Below are 18,394 nucleotides of genomic sequence, written 5' to 3'. Positions count from 1 at the left end.
TTAATGGTTGAGAAAGAATTATTGATCTAAAATTCATGTGTTGTAAAAAGTGTGCTGGTATACAGGTAAAATATAAGCTAAACATTTACAAACCTGAAAAGAATTGAATAACCAAAAAATAAATGCAAATCAACTGAAATCCAAGGAGAAAATTAAAAAAAAAAATTGCCCTAATTGCATCTTAAGTTAGACCAAACCCAACTATGGGATAAATGCTATTTTTTAGGTTTTATTCCCCTCATCCCCCAAAACCCAACCCAACCTAATCCATGCTAAATGTGTGGGCTAAATGCTAAAAGTCAAATTCCCCTCAGGATTTAGCCCAAAAAATGGTGTGGGCACCACCAGCGGGACCCCACCCATTTGGGCATGTCTTTTAGGATTTATTAAATCCAACGGTTGAGATCGAATATAATCAAATCTAACAGTAAAAAAAAGATCTAATAGTCCAAATTTAAATCCAATTGCTAAAATAATTTTTAAAAAATTATTTAACTAAAAAATCACCAAAATTTAGTGATTTTTCAATATTTATCAGAATTTAAATATTTTTATGTTAAAATGTTCATAAAATTAAATTATGATAGTGTACATAATTTTTTTTTAAATTACTTTAAAAGAAAAAATTAGCCTAAATTTATTTTTTTAAATTTCAGGCTAAAAAATTTAGGCCAGAAATGTTGGAGTAGAAAAGCTATTTATTGACTAAAACCTAAATTTTCTGGGCTAAAAATTTTAAGTTTTGGTCCAAAAGTTCGAGATGGTCTTTTAAGTGTAAATTTTAAAGGCTTTTAATTTAAGGAATTCAAAGTGGCAGATAAAAGAGACCATAGTCTACAAAGAACAACACACACAAAGAGGCCTAGAAACACCAAGTGCAAATAACAACATGGACCCCTACAACACACAAAACAAGCCCAAAATCTACTTCGGAAAAAATTCTAAGCATCCATGGCAACTGTAGCTGCTCCCCAGCCGTCCAAGGTCTCCGGAACGACGCACAGAAGCTGTCGACCACCACTATTGATTTGCGGCTTTGTTTTGACTTTGAAATCTGAAACCTGAAATCTTGTAAAATAACTACTTTTAATTATCGGTTGAAAAAAAAACAGAGAGCTGAAAACCAAAAATCGAGACAAAAATAGTTGGTTTAAACCGTCGTAATAATATCTTATGAATAACCCATTTTTATTGCACTTTTCAATATAATCTCATTGATCGTCCTTCCACCTCAGCAAATATTCAATACCAGGAGGATGAGTCAGCTATAAGCCTCTGTTTACAACCAAACTAAATCAAATTTTCCCTTGTACCTATCTTACCCTTCCGGGGCTTTTGTTTTCATGGGTGATTTATGACTATGAAATTAAGGTTTTTTTTTTTTTTTTTGTTTTTTCCTCAAATGGGAGTAAATTCGTGCACGTCACATTCTATTACTCTGTTTCTTCTTTGTTTTCTCAATTACCATGTGAGGTTTAAATTTAATTTTAGCTGTTATTTAATACTCAATAATCCGAATTATTGGAGCAAAAATATTTATTCTAATTTGTTGCTTTTATTAAAGGGAATCTTAACGAAAGACTTTTGGTACTGTTCATTTTTAACGTTAAGGACATTTTTATCTTGAAAAGTCACTCCTTATACTATTCACTTACACCTTTATTTTATCATTTTAATTAAAATCTAAAATTTTTGAGAACTTCTAGTTAGTTTTCTTTTTATTTTAAACGTTTCGAGATGTCCTTAAAAATACAATAAAAACTTGGGTTGCAATCCGAAAATAAAAGCATTATAGTGAACGAGTTGATATATTTCGTACAGCTGCCTAATTTTCGGCCGTCAGATCGGATGAATTAAAGAAGATCAACAGATAGAAATTAACAAAGTGTGTGTGTAGATAGCACACCCTGTTGTAATATTATATTATATATATATATATATATATATTATATAAATAATTAGAGCAAAATCTTCTAAAGTTTTTAGATTGTGGATTATGTGCAATGACCCACTGAAGAGTTTTATGTATGATTAATGGTTGAGAAAGAATTATTGATCTAAAATTCATGTGCTCTTATAATTGTGCTGGTATACAGGTAAAACATAAGCCAAACATTTACAAACCTGAAAAGAATTGAATAACCAAAAAATAAATGCTAATCATCTGAAATCCAAAGAGAAAAAAAAAATTGCCCTAATTGCATCTTAAGTTACTAACCCTTAGATCAAACCCAACCATGGGCTAAATGCTATTTTTTAAGTTCCCCCCCCCCCCAAAAAAAACCCAACCCATGCTAAATGTGTGGACTAAATGCTAAAAGCCAAATTCCCCTCAGGATTTAGCCCAGAAAATGGTGTGGGCACCACTAACAGGACCCCACTCACATGGACATATCCCTCATAATTTATTGAATCCAACAGCTGAGATCGAATATAATCAAATCTAACAGTAAAAAAAGATCTAACGGTCCAAATTTAAATCCAACGGCTAAAATAATTTAAAAAAATTTATTTAACTCAAAATTCACCCAAATTGAGTGATTTTTCAATATTTATCGGAATTTAAATAATTTTAGGTTAAAATGTTCATAAAATTAAATTATGATAGTGTACATAATTAAAAAAAATTACTTTAAAAGAAAAAGTTAGCCTAAATTTATTATTTAATAATCTCGGACTAAAAATTTTAGGCCAGAAGGGTTGGAGCAGAAAAACTATTTCTGGGCTAAAACCTAAATTTTCTAGGTTAAAAATTTTAGGTTTTAGCTTAAGGGTTGAAGATATCTTATAAATGTAAATTTTAGAGGCTTTTAATTCAAGGAATTCAAAGTGGCAGATAAAAGAGATCATAGTCTACAAAACAAGCCCAAAATCTAGGAGGATGAGTCAGCTATCAGCCTTTATTTATCGTCCTTCCACCTCAGCAAACATTCAATACTAGGAGGATGAGTCAGCTATCAGCCTTTATTTACCACCGAACAGATATCCTCTGGATCCAAATGAACTGAGCTCAAGGATTAAATTATTCAGATCATTGAAATTTAATCCAACGGTTACAAGCAGATGATCCTTTTAAAAGTTATAATAATTGTAACTGTTAGATTAAATTTTAATAACCCGGATCATTTGATCATTAGGCTCCATTTCCATTTACCACCAAAGTTAATCAAACTTTCCCTACCCTTCCGGAGCTTTTGTTTTTGTCTAACCCAAAATTGTTTTCATGGGTGATTTATGACTATGAAATTAAGTTTTTTTTTTCCTCAAATGGGAGCAGATTCTTGCACGTCACATTCTAGTACTCTGTTTCTTCTTGAATTTTGTTTTCTCAATTAAACTGTGAGGTTTAAATTTAAGTTTAGCTGTTATTTAATACTCAACAGTCTGAATTATTGGAATAAAAATAATTATTCTAACTTATTGCTTTTATTAAAGGGAATCTTAACGAATTACTCTCGGTACTGTTTATTTTTAACGTTAAGGACATTTTTATCTTGAAAAGTCACTTCTTATACTATTCACTTACACCTTTATTTTATCATTTTAATTAAAATCTAAAATTTTTGAGAACTTCTAGTTAGTTTTCTTTTTATTTTAAACGTTTCGAGATGTCCTTAAAAATACAATAAAAACTTGGGTTGCAATCCGAAAATAAAAGCATTGTAGTGAAAGAGTTGATATATTTCGTACAAAAAAGCACCCAAACCGACGGACCTGAGCCTGAAATTAAGAAAAAGAAAAGAAATAACAAATTGATAAACCAACCGCTATACAAAGAGAAGAGTAGCCTGTTGCAAAAGAGCAGAAGCAGAGCGAAGATGGATATGGTGAGTGCGAGTGCGAGCAAAAGGAAGACGACGAGTTTCCACAGCGAGAAGATGACTCTAGAAGATTACCTGCTCCTCATTCAATCCAACTCCCACCTCCATCTCACCGTCGCTCATCTCAATCAGGTTCGTCTTCTTCTTCTTCATCATCTAAGTTATTCACATTTTTTTTCTTTTAATCTCCTCCTAAATTGATTGATTCGAGTTTCTTTTCGGAATTTTGGTGTTGCAGATCATTTCCATGCACGGATACAAGAAGATCTACAAGGTTCCCAAGGTGAAATTTCAAATTCCTTCATATTCTTACCTTCTGTTTGGCCCCTGAGAAAATATCATAACTAATGCACTATTGTTATCTTGATAGATTATATATTATATGCCTTGAATCGTGAATGGTTTCTTCTCTCTGGCATGTTTTCTAGTTTAATTTTCCATATTTTGTTGAAATTTGCTTCAAGTCTTGGCCCATTTTTCTCATACTTTCTCGCTAACTAAACAGGTCCTCAATCCTAATCATCGCATTCCTCTTCTTTTCTTTTCTTTTTTTTTACAAACATTTTTCATATTTATTTGAAATTTGCTTCAAGCATTGGCCAATTTTATTTTCTCACAATTTCTCGGTAATCAAACAAGTCCTGATCCATCCCATTTCGTCTGTTTTTCCCCCAATTTTGAAATCTCAAGGCACGTTTGAGCGACGCCGTGAGCTCGCTGCCGCTGGTCGATCCGGCTCGCTCGACGCTCAGAGACTACATCTCTCCGTTTGTGATCACCACCCTGGAGGACGTCGTCGCCGACCTCGCCGACCTCAACTGGAAAGAGTGCTGCGTCACATCCGTCGAAACCCTAAGCTCATGGAAACACACAATCTCTTCCCCTGCTCCTCCAATGAGCCCCAGCCACGACGTCGTCCAGTACTCGCAACTTCAACAATCACCGCCGTTGGCCCTTGATTGCAGACCCTACGGCGTCGTTTCTGCTCCCAACTCTGCTTCCGGGACTGTTCGTCAAGAGAAGAAACTGGTGCCGAAGAGGAAGAGGAAGCGATCGCCGGTAGCCGCCGGTTTCGCTCGTGGTGCTCTGGACTCTGTTTCGTACGGATCTTGCTGACGTCACAGGTACTGAATTTTCGCCACTCACGCTTTGTGTGTGCGCGCTTTTTGCTTAGTTTATTTTCAAGTTTTGTTTATAATTATTTTTTGTTTTTTGTCTTTTCTGGTTTCAGTAAACGAATTTTGGTGTGGTGCGTGTGAAATCTGGATATTCTGTTTTCTTTTCTTCTTTTTAACTTAATTTTTTTGTTTCGGTTGGTTTTTTGGCAGCACAGACTTACCCTTACCCTGTTGGCGGGAATTGGGGACGGGAACGGTAGTGCGTGGTATTCGTGAAAGCAAAGGGGTATTTTTGGAAATTTACGGCAGAAGTGGTACAGTTGTGTTTGTCAAGTAATGTTAGGGGTATTTGGGTCTTTTTATCTGTGTTCCTTCCCAGCTGGTGGTGGTAATTTTGGTAAACCGAATCCAATGCATCCATGCGTCTCCTGGTTTCCTTTTAACTTGGAAGATTCATTAATGCACGTTTTTATTTTACATAATGCTATCTATACATTTTTTTTATCTTTTACACGCTTTTTAATTTTCAATCATCGTATTAAATAAATTGAAAAGATTAAAGAAAATCTCAATATAAAGAGAAAAACTTACATGATATGATTATACTGTCAAAAAATGTTCTATGCTAATAAAATAAAAAATGTGTAAATTTTTGTTTAAATGCTATTTTTTTATTGACACAAAACGTTATTTAACGATAGAACTGTGTCATGTGAGTTATTCTCTAACACAAAACTTGGTGAGTAATGTTTTCAATCATTTGATCTACAAGACCATCTCTAATCCTAGGTTTAGCATTTAGAATCCAAACCCCCTCCCAAATGCTTAACTTAAGCTCATATTAATTTTTTTTTTTCCAGTAAGCTAAGCCCCTTTGGATTTAGAAATCAAGCCCAAAATTCAAAGGCCTACTAAAATTTAGAAACAGACAATCAAATGCAATTTGTAACAAACAGAGAGACAGAGGCAAAGCAGATTATCGGAAACCCATCCTCAAAGATTTGGAGTTGAAGCTGCCGGCGGATACGTTAACCTCCTCGTCCCGAACCCCAACTGCTTTTCTTTTCCTGGAATTTTGTGCATACACAGCAGAACAGAATGCAACGGTTGCGATGATCAGAAGATGAGATGGAAGTGAATCGTTGTAGAGATTGGTTATATCAGCAAGAGGCTTCCTCCTCAACCCCATCTTGTCATCACATAATTTCTTCTTGGAAGATGACCATCTGCAATTTCCAGGAGCTGGCATTGGCTTGGGGTTTGCGGTTGCCGCCGGAGAGGGAATTGGAGGAGGAGGGATGTTCTCTTTGTTGTTGTGAATACCAATGGCCTCCTCTTCCTCCATTACTAATGAGTTCATGGTGTTGTCTGTTGCCGTGATGAGGGAATGAAGGAAGGAAGGAGTGAGCTATTTGTAATATTTGTGGGTGCCCTGGGATTGGATTTTGGATTTTCGATTTTGATTTTGGAGGGATGTTTGAATTATTCTTGGGCTTTAAAATTGAATTTTGGTCGGTGTTTGAATATTTTGACTTTAGTAATGGAGGAGATCTGAACTGCCAAATTCCAAATGTTAAGAAAATTCAAAGAAGTTTGAAATTTCCGGGTCCCACCGATCCGGCAATTGGCAGTGGTACAAACTGTGCATTTTCGATGATAATGTTCATTATTTTATTTATTAACGTTTAATGAATTTAAATTTTAATATTTGTGTCTATTCATTACACAAATCTTAAAATCTTTCACCATCATTTGAAGGAAATTTTTTTTATTGTAACCGGGACATAAATGGTACATTACCTGTTTTTATATAAGTAATGGGAAATTTTATTTTTTCTGTAATTAATTTTTTAACATACATATCTCATTATTTGTATAATGATACATAATATACCTCATCGTGTTCCGGTCATAATGAAAAATTTCTTCATTTGAAGATGGTTAGCAAAAATATTCCCCTAGTACAAAATTACAAACTCACTTTGGGCGGGGAGGGAGGGAGGGGAAGGAAGGAGCCGCCAAATCAACACGGAATATGTCACCCAAATCAATATTTGGCTCCTCTTTTTGTTTTTGCCGCCATAATGAAATGACAAATATGATTATATGCCTTACGAGTTACGAACTTACGACACAAAATTATATTAGACGAAATACAATATTACCTATGATTATGCTTTTCATTTTTAATATATAATAGTGTAATTGATTATGCTTTTACAATATTACAATATAATAGTGTAATTGAATATACAAAACGCAAAATAATGAAGCATATACAAATGTAACTATAACATAATAAAATTTCGGATTAGATAAATGCATTTCAATTGTCATCTAATTTTTTCGGAAATGTTCATGCTTAGAATGAATTTTTTTTTTTGTACAGATTAGAATCGGGAACTTTAACGAAAAGCTTCCGATACTGTTTACTTTAACGAAAAACCACATTTTTACACTAAAAAATCAATTCTTGTACTATTCACTTTACCTTTTATTTTATCATTTCGGTTAAAACTCAAAATTTTCAAACCATTTTCGTTAGTTTTCCTATTAGAATTTTCAATCCAAACCAAACACTAGAGTTTGAATGTTCGTTCGGATTGCTGCCCACCCCTAAAGCTCCTTTGTGCAAGCGATCAAGGCAATAAAAGTTTACATTTACATAAACTAAAATGTGTGATTGCATCGGATTTTAGACACAATGGTTTCGTCTTGCTCATCCGTAGTCCTTGATATTCTTTTTCTTTTTCAAAGTGGATTGGATTGGATCATGAACACCCCTAACGTTGGGATGACCATGATGAATTTAACTGGCTAAGGTAATGGACAGAAGAACAAAATATTCGAAACAGAAAGGACGAAATGGATTTCTCTGCATGTATGACAATTTGAGTGTATATATAGAAGCCAGAAAAGAAGAAACAACTGTAACATGTAAAATGAATTATCTGAAACCCATCCTTAGAGATTTGGAGTTGGAGCTGGCGATTGTAATGGAATTAAAATCCTCAGCTGACTTTCTTTTCCTATAATTCAAGGCGGATGCAGAGACGGAGGGGGAAGAGAAAGAAAGAGGTGGCCGGCCTGGTGATTGAACCGAATTGTTGTACAAGTACAAGTTAGTAACATCTGCAAGAGGCTTCCTCCTCCTCAGCTGCCTCATTTTATTACATTTCTTGGAAGATGACATGGTTTCAGCAACTGGGTTGGTCAGCTTTGCCTTTGCAGTTGCAGAGAATGGGGTTGGAGTTGGAGGGATGTTCTCTTTTTTGTTGTGCTCACCGTCACGGCAGGCGATGGTGGTGGCCTCCATTAAGCCAGCACTTTGAGAGAGTCGAGAGACAAAGTGTTTGGTATTGAATGAGAAGAATGGATGGTTGGGTTGGGTTTGGTGGTGGGCATATTTGTAATGCTCTGAGTTTGCGCGGTGGCGGTGGTCTCTAATTCTAAAATTCTAAAATGTGAAATTTTCATGCGCCAAATAGATTGGGATTTGGGAGGGAGAGATTCAGACTTTGTTGTGACAACTGGCAAGTTCCAAAATGTTAGAGAGAGAGAAGGGTTAAAAAATTAAGGCCAAATTGGATTATTCATCCCCGTGGTCATAGGAAACTTGCATGATGACCCCCGTGGTGAAAAAACTACGAATTAAACCCCTGTGGTCTAGAATTAGCAAATTTAGTCCAAAAGTAAGATTTCTGTTAAATGACTGTTAAAAGTATGGGTAAAACTGTATTTTCAGTTTCAATTGACATTTAAAATAAATAAATTTTTTTATAACAATTAACAAAAAAAAATAATGCTTAATTTTTTAATTAAAAAAAGCCCCAATTCAATGTCAATTGGAACTAAAAATATAGTTTTACCCCAACTTTTAACAATCCTTTAACAGAAATCTTAATTTTGAACTAAATTTGCTAACATTCTAGACCACAGGGGTTTAATTCCTAGTTTTTTCACCACGGGGTCATCATGCAAGTGTTTTATGACCACGGGGATGAACAATCCAATTTGGCCAAAAATTAAACATAAAGTGTTGAAGCCAAAGAATGAGGATCCTCTCCTTTCCGGGAATCATCAAATCGTGTCCGTTCATTGTATGGTTAATTTTCGTCAAGAAATGTTCATGTTTAATTTTAAATAAAATTATTTAAAATAATTTATGACCATACGATGATAATAAACGAACACAATTTGAAAATTCCCAAGATCATCTCAAAGAGAATCCAGAAAGGATCCTCATTATGCCAATAATACAAAAGTGGAAACTTTGGGCGGGGGAGTCGAAGGAGCCAAATCCCAAAACGAAATCTAGTGTAGTTTGTAGTTTAGTCTTCTCTTACCGCATGCTTAGAAATCAAAATAAGAAATTGAATTCCGATTACAAACCATTCATGTATTTATAAATTTGATGAATTAAAATGACGATGGACCCACACAAATTTAAAAATTCATTTCCATATTTTGGAGGTATTGGATTTCTTGACAATAAGAGACGAGAAATCCATTCTGCATATCCATATTGCCCTCACATAATCATTGCAATTCCCCAAAAAACCCCTACGCTAGTGCATAGCGCTAGCATGCCTCGTTTTCCCTCACTACCACCTCTCGTTCTTCCCCGCTAAACCGTAAACCCTACACCTAAACCCAACCACCGCTGCACTGCCCATAGGCCACAAACCCACTGTCAATTTCAAATTGTTGAAAGATGAGAGGCAGAGATGGGTCGTAAACCATTTTCTGTTAAACACAGAGCCGGCGGCAGTGCAACTGAGATACAAATCAACACGGGCAACAACGATGAACATATTCCGAGAACCATGATTCAATTATATGCAAATGTGATACATTCACCCTGTGATCATAAGTTTCGACGGTGCAGTATGAGGAGAATGAAAGTGATTATCAACATGGACTGATGCGCTGGAAAATCTTCATGTCTGATAGTTCTTAAGTTCTAAGACCAAAGACATACATGCTGTTCAACATCCGATCGAGAAACTGAAATTTTATAACTTCTCCGCATCTATTCCCCACTCGCATACAAACGGGTCCACTCCTTTGCTGCATGATTCAAGGGAAAAATAATTACTAAAGTTAACAAAACTATTCCGCAAATGCAGGTTAAAATTTGGAACTAGTTGTCAGTAAATGGTGCAAATGAAAGGATGAAATCAAAGCAATAAAAGAAATTTAAGCTCTCTACACGACGTAAATGAGAAACTTACGCTGCTGTAAGCCATGGAACTTCTTAAAAATTGCATGGTTAATATCCGAAGATTAACCAAATAGAGCAGTTGTGCGTAATTTTTAATACCTGTCTCAACAGCTTCTTCTTCATTTGTCTTCCAGTGCTTTGCAATGTTCTCAGAAAGCGGATCATCAGGATTTGGAGCACTCAGAAGTGCTTGAATGCTGATCACATGTAATACATTGTGTTAGTAGTCATTTATATTTCTCATGACACGGGAACATAACAACACAGTGATAATATCTTAATTTATTAGCAATGACCCTAACATAATGCTGTGCAGATTTTTCATATTTCTCTTTCTGATCAAGCATAAGCTACTGTTTAAACATATTAAAAAAAATGTGTTGCGGGAATGCAATATGTCACCTCAGCAATACTGTTCGGATTTGAAGGGCTGGACTCCATTTGTCTTTCAGAATATCGAGGCATATCCTCCCAAGCTGCCAAAATAAATTCTTACCTTATTAGAAACTCAGGTGAAACAATGGAAAGGGGTGAAAGGAGAAAGCTACTTGCCTTGTCAATGTTAGGATGATATATTTTTGTCAGGAAACGGACCTGTTCGTGGGGAAGAAAAAAACAGAAGATGAGATTAATTAGCATTCGAAATTTCACAGCATCTATGGTGAGGTGACACAGTGTTAAAAATAAATATCTTTAAGGAATCACAACTAATTTCATGAGCGGTAGGTCTCGGGTTCGACACTTGGGAGCAGTCTCTCCATAAATGGGGGTAAGGCTAGCCGACATTCACCTCTCCCAGACCCTGCGTAAAGCGGGAGCCTTGTGCACTGGGTACGACCTTTAATCACAACTAATTTCATCTTTAAAAGAAATACAATTAAACGAAATATAGGCTCAAAGCATTAAAAGTCAGCAACCGAAGATTTAGAAGATATATACAATAGCAGTTTCAGTCAAGTAACTTAACAAGCTAGAACAGCACTGCATAAGGCCCCAAAATAACTATCCCTAAACTCTGAAGATCCTGATGTCCCGTCGAAAAGCCCACACCTGCACTTTTCTGACGAACTTATGTGCTTGGAACAGGCATGGTCACACACACAAGCATGCACGTGCCTGCGTGCACACACCAACAGTGGCTTTTGTATTAGAACCTAGGGTAGCACAAGTAAATAATACAAAGCAGGCAGACAAACATGTCCAAAAATATTCTTTACATAAAAAGTAATGACATGGATCAAGAATAAAATCACATAAAAGAGGTTTGAAACCATTGAATTCTAAGGTAACCAGTAAAAACCCTAATAATGTTTTCCCCTCCAAAATTAGGCAACCATATGAATCAATATGAACCCAATGATTCAAAATTTCCACAAGTAACATTGTAAGCATCCATAAAAACATAAATCTCAAAATATGCAATTAATTAACACCTAATTACATATTTACCTTTGGAGGTGCCATTGGATATTCTTCAGGCAAAAACAATTCCAACTTGAAAACCCCACCTAAGTCAATAAACAAATAGAAGCGTATGAACATGGCATACCAACATGAGGTGATATAAAGTGATAAATGGCTATGTTCGAGAACAGATACAATAACATGTTCCAGAAGGTTCCAAAATTTGATCTTAGAAACATTGGTGCAAAAGAATAGATAATCTAATCATAGAGAATGGCAAAAGGAATAATAATCTCTGGCTAGTAGATAGGTACACCTTACAAGTATCAGCTGTATAACCAATAAACCTTTGGAACCAAAAGAAGAAAAACATGTTCTTCCACTAGAATCAATTGGCACATCCTTTCCCTTCACTTTTTTTCCTAAAGGATTAAAATAGAAGAAAAAAGACGGAAAAATAAGAGGGAAAACTAGGCCTGCCATCCTTTCCCTGCCTTATTTTTCAGAAGAAAAATGTAATCCAAAATCTAACAATCCAAAGAAACCCTTTCATGAAATCAAGAGTTGTAAAGATGGTTAGTCTTGTGGCAATCACTTACATTTCATGTGATAATCTCCCATTGAATTACAAACATAATATTAAAAGTTTATCATGTGCAGAAATTTCAAGTTCGAAAGTTTGAAAAGAGAAAAAAAAAATATTAGGAAGCTATAGATGTATAACAGTAGATATAGTTACTAACATACTCTTAGTTTTTGCCTCAATGAAGCAGAAGTAAAAGATGGAGAATAAGGGGTCTTTCACAAAATCCTAAATTAGAGAAACAAGAAGTGCCTAATCACCTTCATATGGAGATTGAGCTGGGCCAAGAATCATTACGTTGAAATATCGCATGTTTTCTTCTGCAGGAGAAGCACTGATTCCAGGAGCTGCAAAATAAAATCAGTAATTCGATAAAAAAATCATAAAACCAACTTTAAAATTCCAATGTCAACCTATCAAAAGTTCACAACCCAAAACTAGAAGGCTTAATTGATATTATCACATCAGGTCTAGATTCATCAACGTGTATATAGACATTTGGTGATGACAAGGTCGAGGTAGTGTATCGAAAAGTAGGCCAAGATATGCCTGAAAATTTAAAAGTGCTTTGCCATACTGTGCTCCAGAAAGGGATTACGAGTAGTCACGAGTACACCACCAACACATTCTGACAATCAAACATACACATCCGATACATAAGCAGTTGGATCAAATGAAATAAGGTCAGCGGGAATCATTAGCACAAAACAATGCAAATGGTATATCCCAATTCCCATATCAGCGGATCAACGGATTTATGAATGCACCATATCAGCGGATTTGGCCTTTAAAAAAAATTTGAACCCATACTAAAAGAAGCAAAACCCATAACTGGAAACAGAAGAGGAGACCAGGAAAGGAGACCTTCCCAACAAAAAGCTCTTTCCTTGTTTAACTTAAAGCTAAAAACTACTTCCACAGCGGACGACTATCCATAATTACAACAATTAAGGTATAAAGCCTCAGAATTCCGCCGCCATACCTCAACTAATACCATAACTTAAATTTAATTAGTAAAACTTATACATATAGAGAGAGAAAGAGAGAGAAACCTGGTTCGCTGAGAAGCCTCTGCGTCTCCTAAGGAAAGGCATCAGAAATAATTCACATAAACGCCAAATCAGAAACCAAAAACGAAAGATGAACAGCATAGTTATTGAATCAATATATATATATATAGGGAGAGAGAGAGAGAGAGAGAGAGAGAGAGAGATGGTAGGGTTTAGAATAAGAAGAGAACCTTGATAATTCGTCTCGGAAGATTACTGTTGGCCATCAAATCTCTTCTTCTATTGAAAGTTGGAGGATTCCAGACGCCGAAGACTCAGAAGCTCTCTCTCTCTCTGTGAAGATCAGAAGATGAGAAGAAGCTGAAAGCCAAAGGACCAACAAAACGGGGGGAAATCTGGTCAACAGATTTTGCTAATGGGGATGGTTTTCAACTTCCAACTGAAAGATTGTTCAGTGTAACCGTCACGTAAAATGCTACACCAAGTCTTCCTATCACAATTAAAATTTTCTTCTTCCAACTAGTTTTCGCATTTATTATTATTTTATTGTTTTCTTGCAATCCCCTTCTCTGTATTTTTCACTCATCTTTCGGCCCAGAAGCACATGGGCCGATTGGGGACCCCACCCGGTAGACCGACTGGCCGGTTGCCCGGTCATATGCACCGAGAGTTGAAAACAAATGAAAAACATTTTGTCAATAAAAAACTATTTAGGTATCCAACATTGGAAAAGGATCCTCGCCGGATCATTTTCCTAAGGATTCGGGGAATTCTATAATCATATCCGTTCATCGTATATCGTACGGTTATAAATTATTTAAAATTTAAAATTAAATTTGAATAGTATCTAATGAAAACTAATCGTATGATGTACGATGAACGGACATGATAGCAGAATCTCCCAGATTCTAGGAAAAGGATCCTCGCCGGATCCTTTTCCTCCAACATCGACCAAATAAATAGACAAGCACAATATTTTCGATAGACTTTGAAATGTTAAACGATGTTTGATTTGTGGTTTTATGCAAAACGCAAATGATCTTACATGATGACCTAAATAAATAACAATTCTGTTTATAAGATTAATTTGTGTAGTGATCAAACAAGTAATTATCTCCGGCCTGTATTAACTGACTAATCGTAATTGGTTAACGCTCAAGTGCTACTACAGCCATTGGGCAACAATAATTCCACAAGGATAAAGATATATATAAAATAAAAAAAAATAAAAAAAAAAGCAAAAAGAAAATCATATTAGAGGCCATTCTACAGGGATCAAAGTTAGTATTTGTACATGCCACATTTCAAATATTGCAAACAAAACGAAGGCAAAACAATTTTACTTCCGCCACTAAAATCATGGCTGGAACAATTCAGTATCGTTCCATCGCATCACTCGAAATCATGTCTTCCACAGAAAAAGATCGTGGAACCAAAGGCACACAACCATGGTGACTAAATATTGGCAGATCGAGCGAAGCGCTGGCAATCAACTTACATTCCTCGAGTGCTTCTGCATCCATGGATGAAATTTCCTGCAACACGCGCGCGAATCACGATTTTGCTTACATGACGATCAAGTACAGATGTTTAAGAACAATACATTTTTCAGACATCATGAGTTCGGTAAAGTGACACAGAGCAGTACATAAACTATATGATTTCCTGTATTATCTTTCACATCAGTTTCAGTTTATCTTTAAAAAGACGCCGTTACCTTGGTATTTGATTCCCGGATGTAGCCAACAAGTAGCAGTTTCATTTGCTGATTGGATATACAGCAATTGTTTCCATCAACTGTATGCATTTGCTACATCAAAGGATAAAAAGATCTTCATCAATATGGAACTAACGGGATCAATGCATAAATAACTTGTTTTCGGTAAGTTGGAAGAAAGCAAATTACAGTCTTTATAATCTGGCAATTGGTAAGCTCGTTTTTACAACAAATACCATTACCAAAATTAATAAACAGATTACTCACAATGTTTTTATGAGGTGAACTATTGCAGTCCAATCCAATGGCAACCACTACCCTGTAGGTCTTCTGCATATCAGCTACAGCCCAACCGAAGAAAACTCCCCAGACTTGGTCGGGGAGAGCAGATCTTCCATCCTCTGATTATTGTGGACTTGTGGATTAAATTGAATACAAATTTGCACAAATCTTAAACCATAAAAATGTGCATTTACTAAGACTCCCTAGTCAGTCAAAGAAATTGAACAAATACATTCCATCATGCAAGAACGAAACAATTCACCGACCTGTGACTTCACTGACAAACCCATTGGCATAGAGACCACTAAAATAAATTGGTTCAATCGGCAGTGCCTTATCTACCCCTGAAATAATCAATCAAGCAAATATTGAAAAGGGGGGGAAGGCCCTATGGACAAATACACACAAACAATATGAAGTGAGACGTACAGTCTTCAAATTGAGGAAGACCCCAATGTTCGGGCTGAAACTCCAAAAGAGAATGAAGCACAGTATCTGCAAGGGAAGAACAACCGGCAGCTTCACCACGGGATGGGACAGCCACTACCTCCATTCCGGCAGCTTTGGCAGCTTTAACACCAACCCTGTTCAAAATATATTGATTCTAGACATGAATACCCTGGCAGCATATGCTTAAAAAACAGATGGCTTTAATTTATCAGCAGTGTATATCTCCAAATACATATTTGATCAAAATGAAATAAATTTAATGTCAGATGTATATGTTTGTGGCCGATCTTACACTGAGTCTTCAATCACTAGGCAATGAACTGCATCCACACCCATTTGCTTCGCTGCCTCTTCAAATCTGTAAACATTTTGGAAAGCATATTAGCATCTGCGAAAAGGAAAATAGAATGCATGTGAGGTGATGTTTTCTTCTTGACAGAAAATTGATCAGGCCTCTGAATGTTTTAGGTTGAAAAGGGATGGGGCGTTCCAAAGTTCAATTTGTATGTGTTCAAGGGAGCCTTGTATTTTCTATAAATTCACTTACAAATCTGGAGCGGGCTTCCCCGCTTTAACCTGGTCACTGCCAAGAATTACTGAAAACAGTTCCTTCCAACCTATAATATACAGATGAAGTAAACAGATTAATAAAAATCATGAGCATTCACAGGTCAACCATTATGTTACACAGAAACTTGCATGAGAAAATGAATAACGCAGAACGATAGACAACTTAGAACAATTTAACATGAAACACAGAGAGAGATATAATTTTCATTGTTTACACTGACTGGATTTCCCCGTGGCATAGCCGGAACATCTACTCGATCTTTACAAACAACCCCTATAATGACTATAAATATAATATTGGATCAAGGAATACTTATAAAACAACAAATGTGTAACACTTTTTCCAGGTAAATATCTACGATAATAAGTTTCCCGACTGGTGTGGAAGCTGTAGATTCAATATTGATTGAATCAGCCCTTTTCACAATGCCTCTTCGTTTTATTGCAAAATGTAGGCTTAGCAGAGAGAACTAACATTGGTTATTGTTAACAATGAGAAAATTGTACAAACCTCGATGGTGAGAGATTTTTGCTTCTATGTATTCACGTAAGGAGTTTGAAGCAAGAGCCATAGGTACTCCGTGGTCATGGAAGTGTTTGATAACGCGATTAGCACCAGGAAGAGCTTTCGCGTACTTCCACCTAAAAGTACACAGTTAAACAACTTTAGCACACAGGGAGCAACACAAGGCGAACAGATATGCACATCCAAGTAAACTGGTAAAGTAAATGTGTTAAACAAGTGATCGAGTGCCAGCATGTAAATGACATGACATAATTCGAAAGCGCTTACTTTTCCTGATACATGGGGATGATTTGTTGGACAAACTCGTCAGGGGTGAATGGGAGATGATAGTCCTTAACAACCGAAGCTGCCGAGTCCTTTAGTGTCATCCCCAACCTCTTCTTCTCCTCCCTTTCCTTGTCCAATACTTTGCCATTCCGGGCCAAGAATTCCTCGAACACGCCCCTTGTTGCCCACTCTGAACCACATTCACACACACACACACAAACACACAAGAGTAAGAGTTTGAAAACTAAGAAAACAGCAAGAACAAGAAACCCACATAGCCAAAAGAAATACAAATATTGTGGGGAGGGGAAATTTGAGACCTGTGTCCAAAAGGGTGCCATCCAAATCAAAAATGACAGCCAAAATCTTGGGTTTTGGGTTCTCTGCATCTGCATTGTTGCACTCACACCCACGGCAGCTCATGGTATATTGGTAAGATTGGTGTATCGGTAATTTGGTATTGGTAGCTCAGCCCAGCCGAAGGTTGAAGGAAGTGAGAAAACAAGGATTCAATCGGAACATAAGTTCATGTGTTCAAGTATCTTATTATGTAAACAATCATAATATGCATCAGGGCCGCTCGTAATTAACCCCCAATCAATCAACTTTTGGGCATTCGGATTCCCAATTTCGAATTTGGAATTTGGAATGGCATTGTTCTGGGAATTGATTGAATGCAAATTGTGACGAGTGAAAGAGATGAGACGAGATAATATATGCAAATTGAAGAAGGAAACTCGAAATTTCAGATTCTGTGTGTCGGTTTTACTTCCACTTTGAGAATTGAGTCGTAAATCATAAACGGTGCTGCTCTTACGTGAAAGAAAGCGTTTCAATCTCAAATGCCGAATTTTCACGGGCGGATTCGGATATGCCTTTTCTTTGTTTTCATGTGATATGCTGAGTGCTGCTGACGGAGAAAACTATAAACCACAATACCCCAACGAATAACAATACTACATCCTACAATGATACACCTTAAATATTGGCGGAATCAGGATTAGAACTTTAGGGGTCTCAGTGTTAAAGGTTTAAATTTTTAGACGGGAAAATTAAGCAAAAAATTTTCAGTTTGTTTAGTGAGGCATTTCATCGCACATGTCAATAAATATTGACATATATCGAAGCAATATGTTGAGTGTTATCGAGAACATATGTCGACTTCTACCGATGCCAAGTGCTACTGAAATATGTCTAGCAAATATTAGATCAAACACTTGGTGACCATAAAAGAATTTCATATGAATTACAAAACATTTAAAGGGTCCTCGAAAGAACTTCACACGCGTATTTTCCTGCCTCCAAGTGGTTTTAGGACCACCTCCATGATCGTTTAACGACGAGGACACCCGGGACATGAACCATACAAGGCGCTTCGGACATGAGGCTCGCTAATCAGGTAGGGGTGAAAATGCACTAGGA

The 18,394-nt window shown here is 36.3% G+C and overlaps 3 protein-coding genes across 4 annotated transcripts; 1 reads left to right on the top strand and 2 right to left on the bottom strand.

Moving 5' to 3' along the window:
- Positions 1-3,701: 3,701 nt before the first annotated feature.
- On the top strand, positions 3,702-5,450 carry LOC126609908 (uncharacterized). 2 transcript variants are annotated; one of them, XM_050277840.1, is made up of 4 exons: positions 3,702-3,953; positions 4,060-4,104; positions 4,512-4,945; positions 5,155-5,450. In XM_050277840.1, the coding sequence occupies exons 1-3, from the start codon at positions 3,819-3,821 to the stop codon at positions 4,935-4,937; spliced, it is 606 nt and encodes a 201-aa protein (XP_050133797.1). In that variant the 5' UTR covers positions 3,702-3,818; the 3' UTR covers positions 4,938-4,945; positions 5,155-5,450. The 2 variants fall into 2 exon arrangements, with proteins under 2 accessions (XP_050133797.1, XP_050133795.1); XM_050277838.1 differs by having other exon boundaries at positions 5,150-5,450.
- Positions 5,451-9,752: 4,302 nt separating this feature from the next.
- Positions 9,753-13,679, bottom strand: LOC126612068 (ubiquitin-conjugating enzyme E2 36-like). Its single transcript, XM_050280372.1, has 8 exons — positions 13,391-13,679; positions 13,203-13,230; positions 12,411-12,497; positions 11,613-11,671; positions 10,716-10,757; positions 10,566-10,639; positions 10,263-10,360; positions 9,753-10,009 (listed from the first exon to the last, which is right to left on the bottom strand). Exons 1-8 carry the CDS (start codon positions 13,424-13,426, stop codon positions 9,972-9,974), a joined length of 462 nt encoding a protein of 153 aa, XP_050136329.1. The 5' UTR covers positions 13,427-13,679; the 3' UTR covers positions 9,753-9,971.
- A 712-nt stretch (positions 13,680-14,391) lies between these two features.
- LOC126612064 (bifunctional riboflavin kinase/FMN phosphatase-like) lies at positions 14,392-17,929 on the bottom strand. Its single transcript, XM_050280364.1, has 10 exons — positions 17,293-17,929; positions 16,973-17,162; positions 16,691-16,821; positions 16,157-16,226; positions 15,902-15,967; positions 15,589-15,743; positions 15,426-15,503; positions 15,145-15,278; positions 14,878-14,970; positions 14,392-14,695 (listed from the first exon to the last, which is right to left on the bottom strand). Exons 1-10 carry the CDS (start codon positions 17,393-17,395, stop codon positions 14,534-14,536), a joined length of 1,182 nt encoding a protein of 393 aa, XP_050136321.1. The 5' UTR covers positions 17,396-17,929; the 3' UTR covers positions 14,392-14,533.
- Positions 17,930-18,394: the final 465 nt, after the last annotated feature.

Source organism: Malus sylvestris, chromosome 17 (genome assembly GCF_916048215.2).
Source record: "Malus sylvestris chromosome 17, drMalSylv7.2, whole genome shotgun sequence".
NCBI classification, from domain to species: domain Eukaryota; kingdom Viridiplantae; phylum Streptophyta; class Magnoliopsida; order Rosales; family Rosaceae; genus Malus; species Malus sylvestris.
The sequence above is the reverse complement of the archived record's forward strand: the minus strand, read 5'-3'. Positions and strand labels throughout refer to the sequence as shown.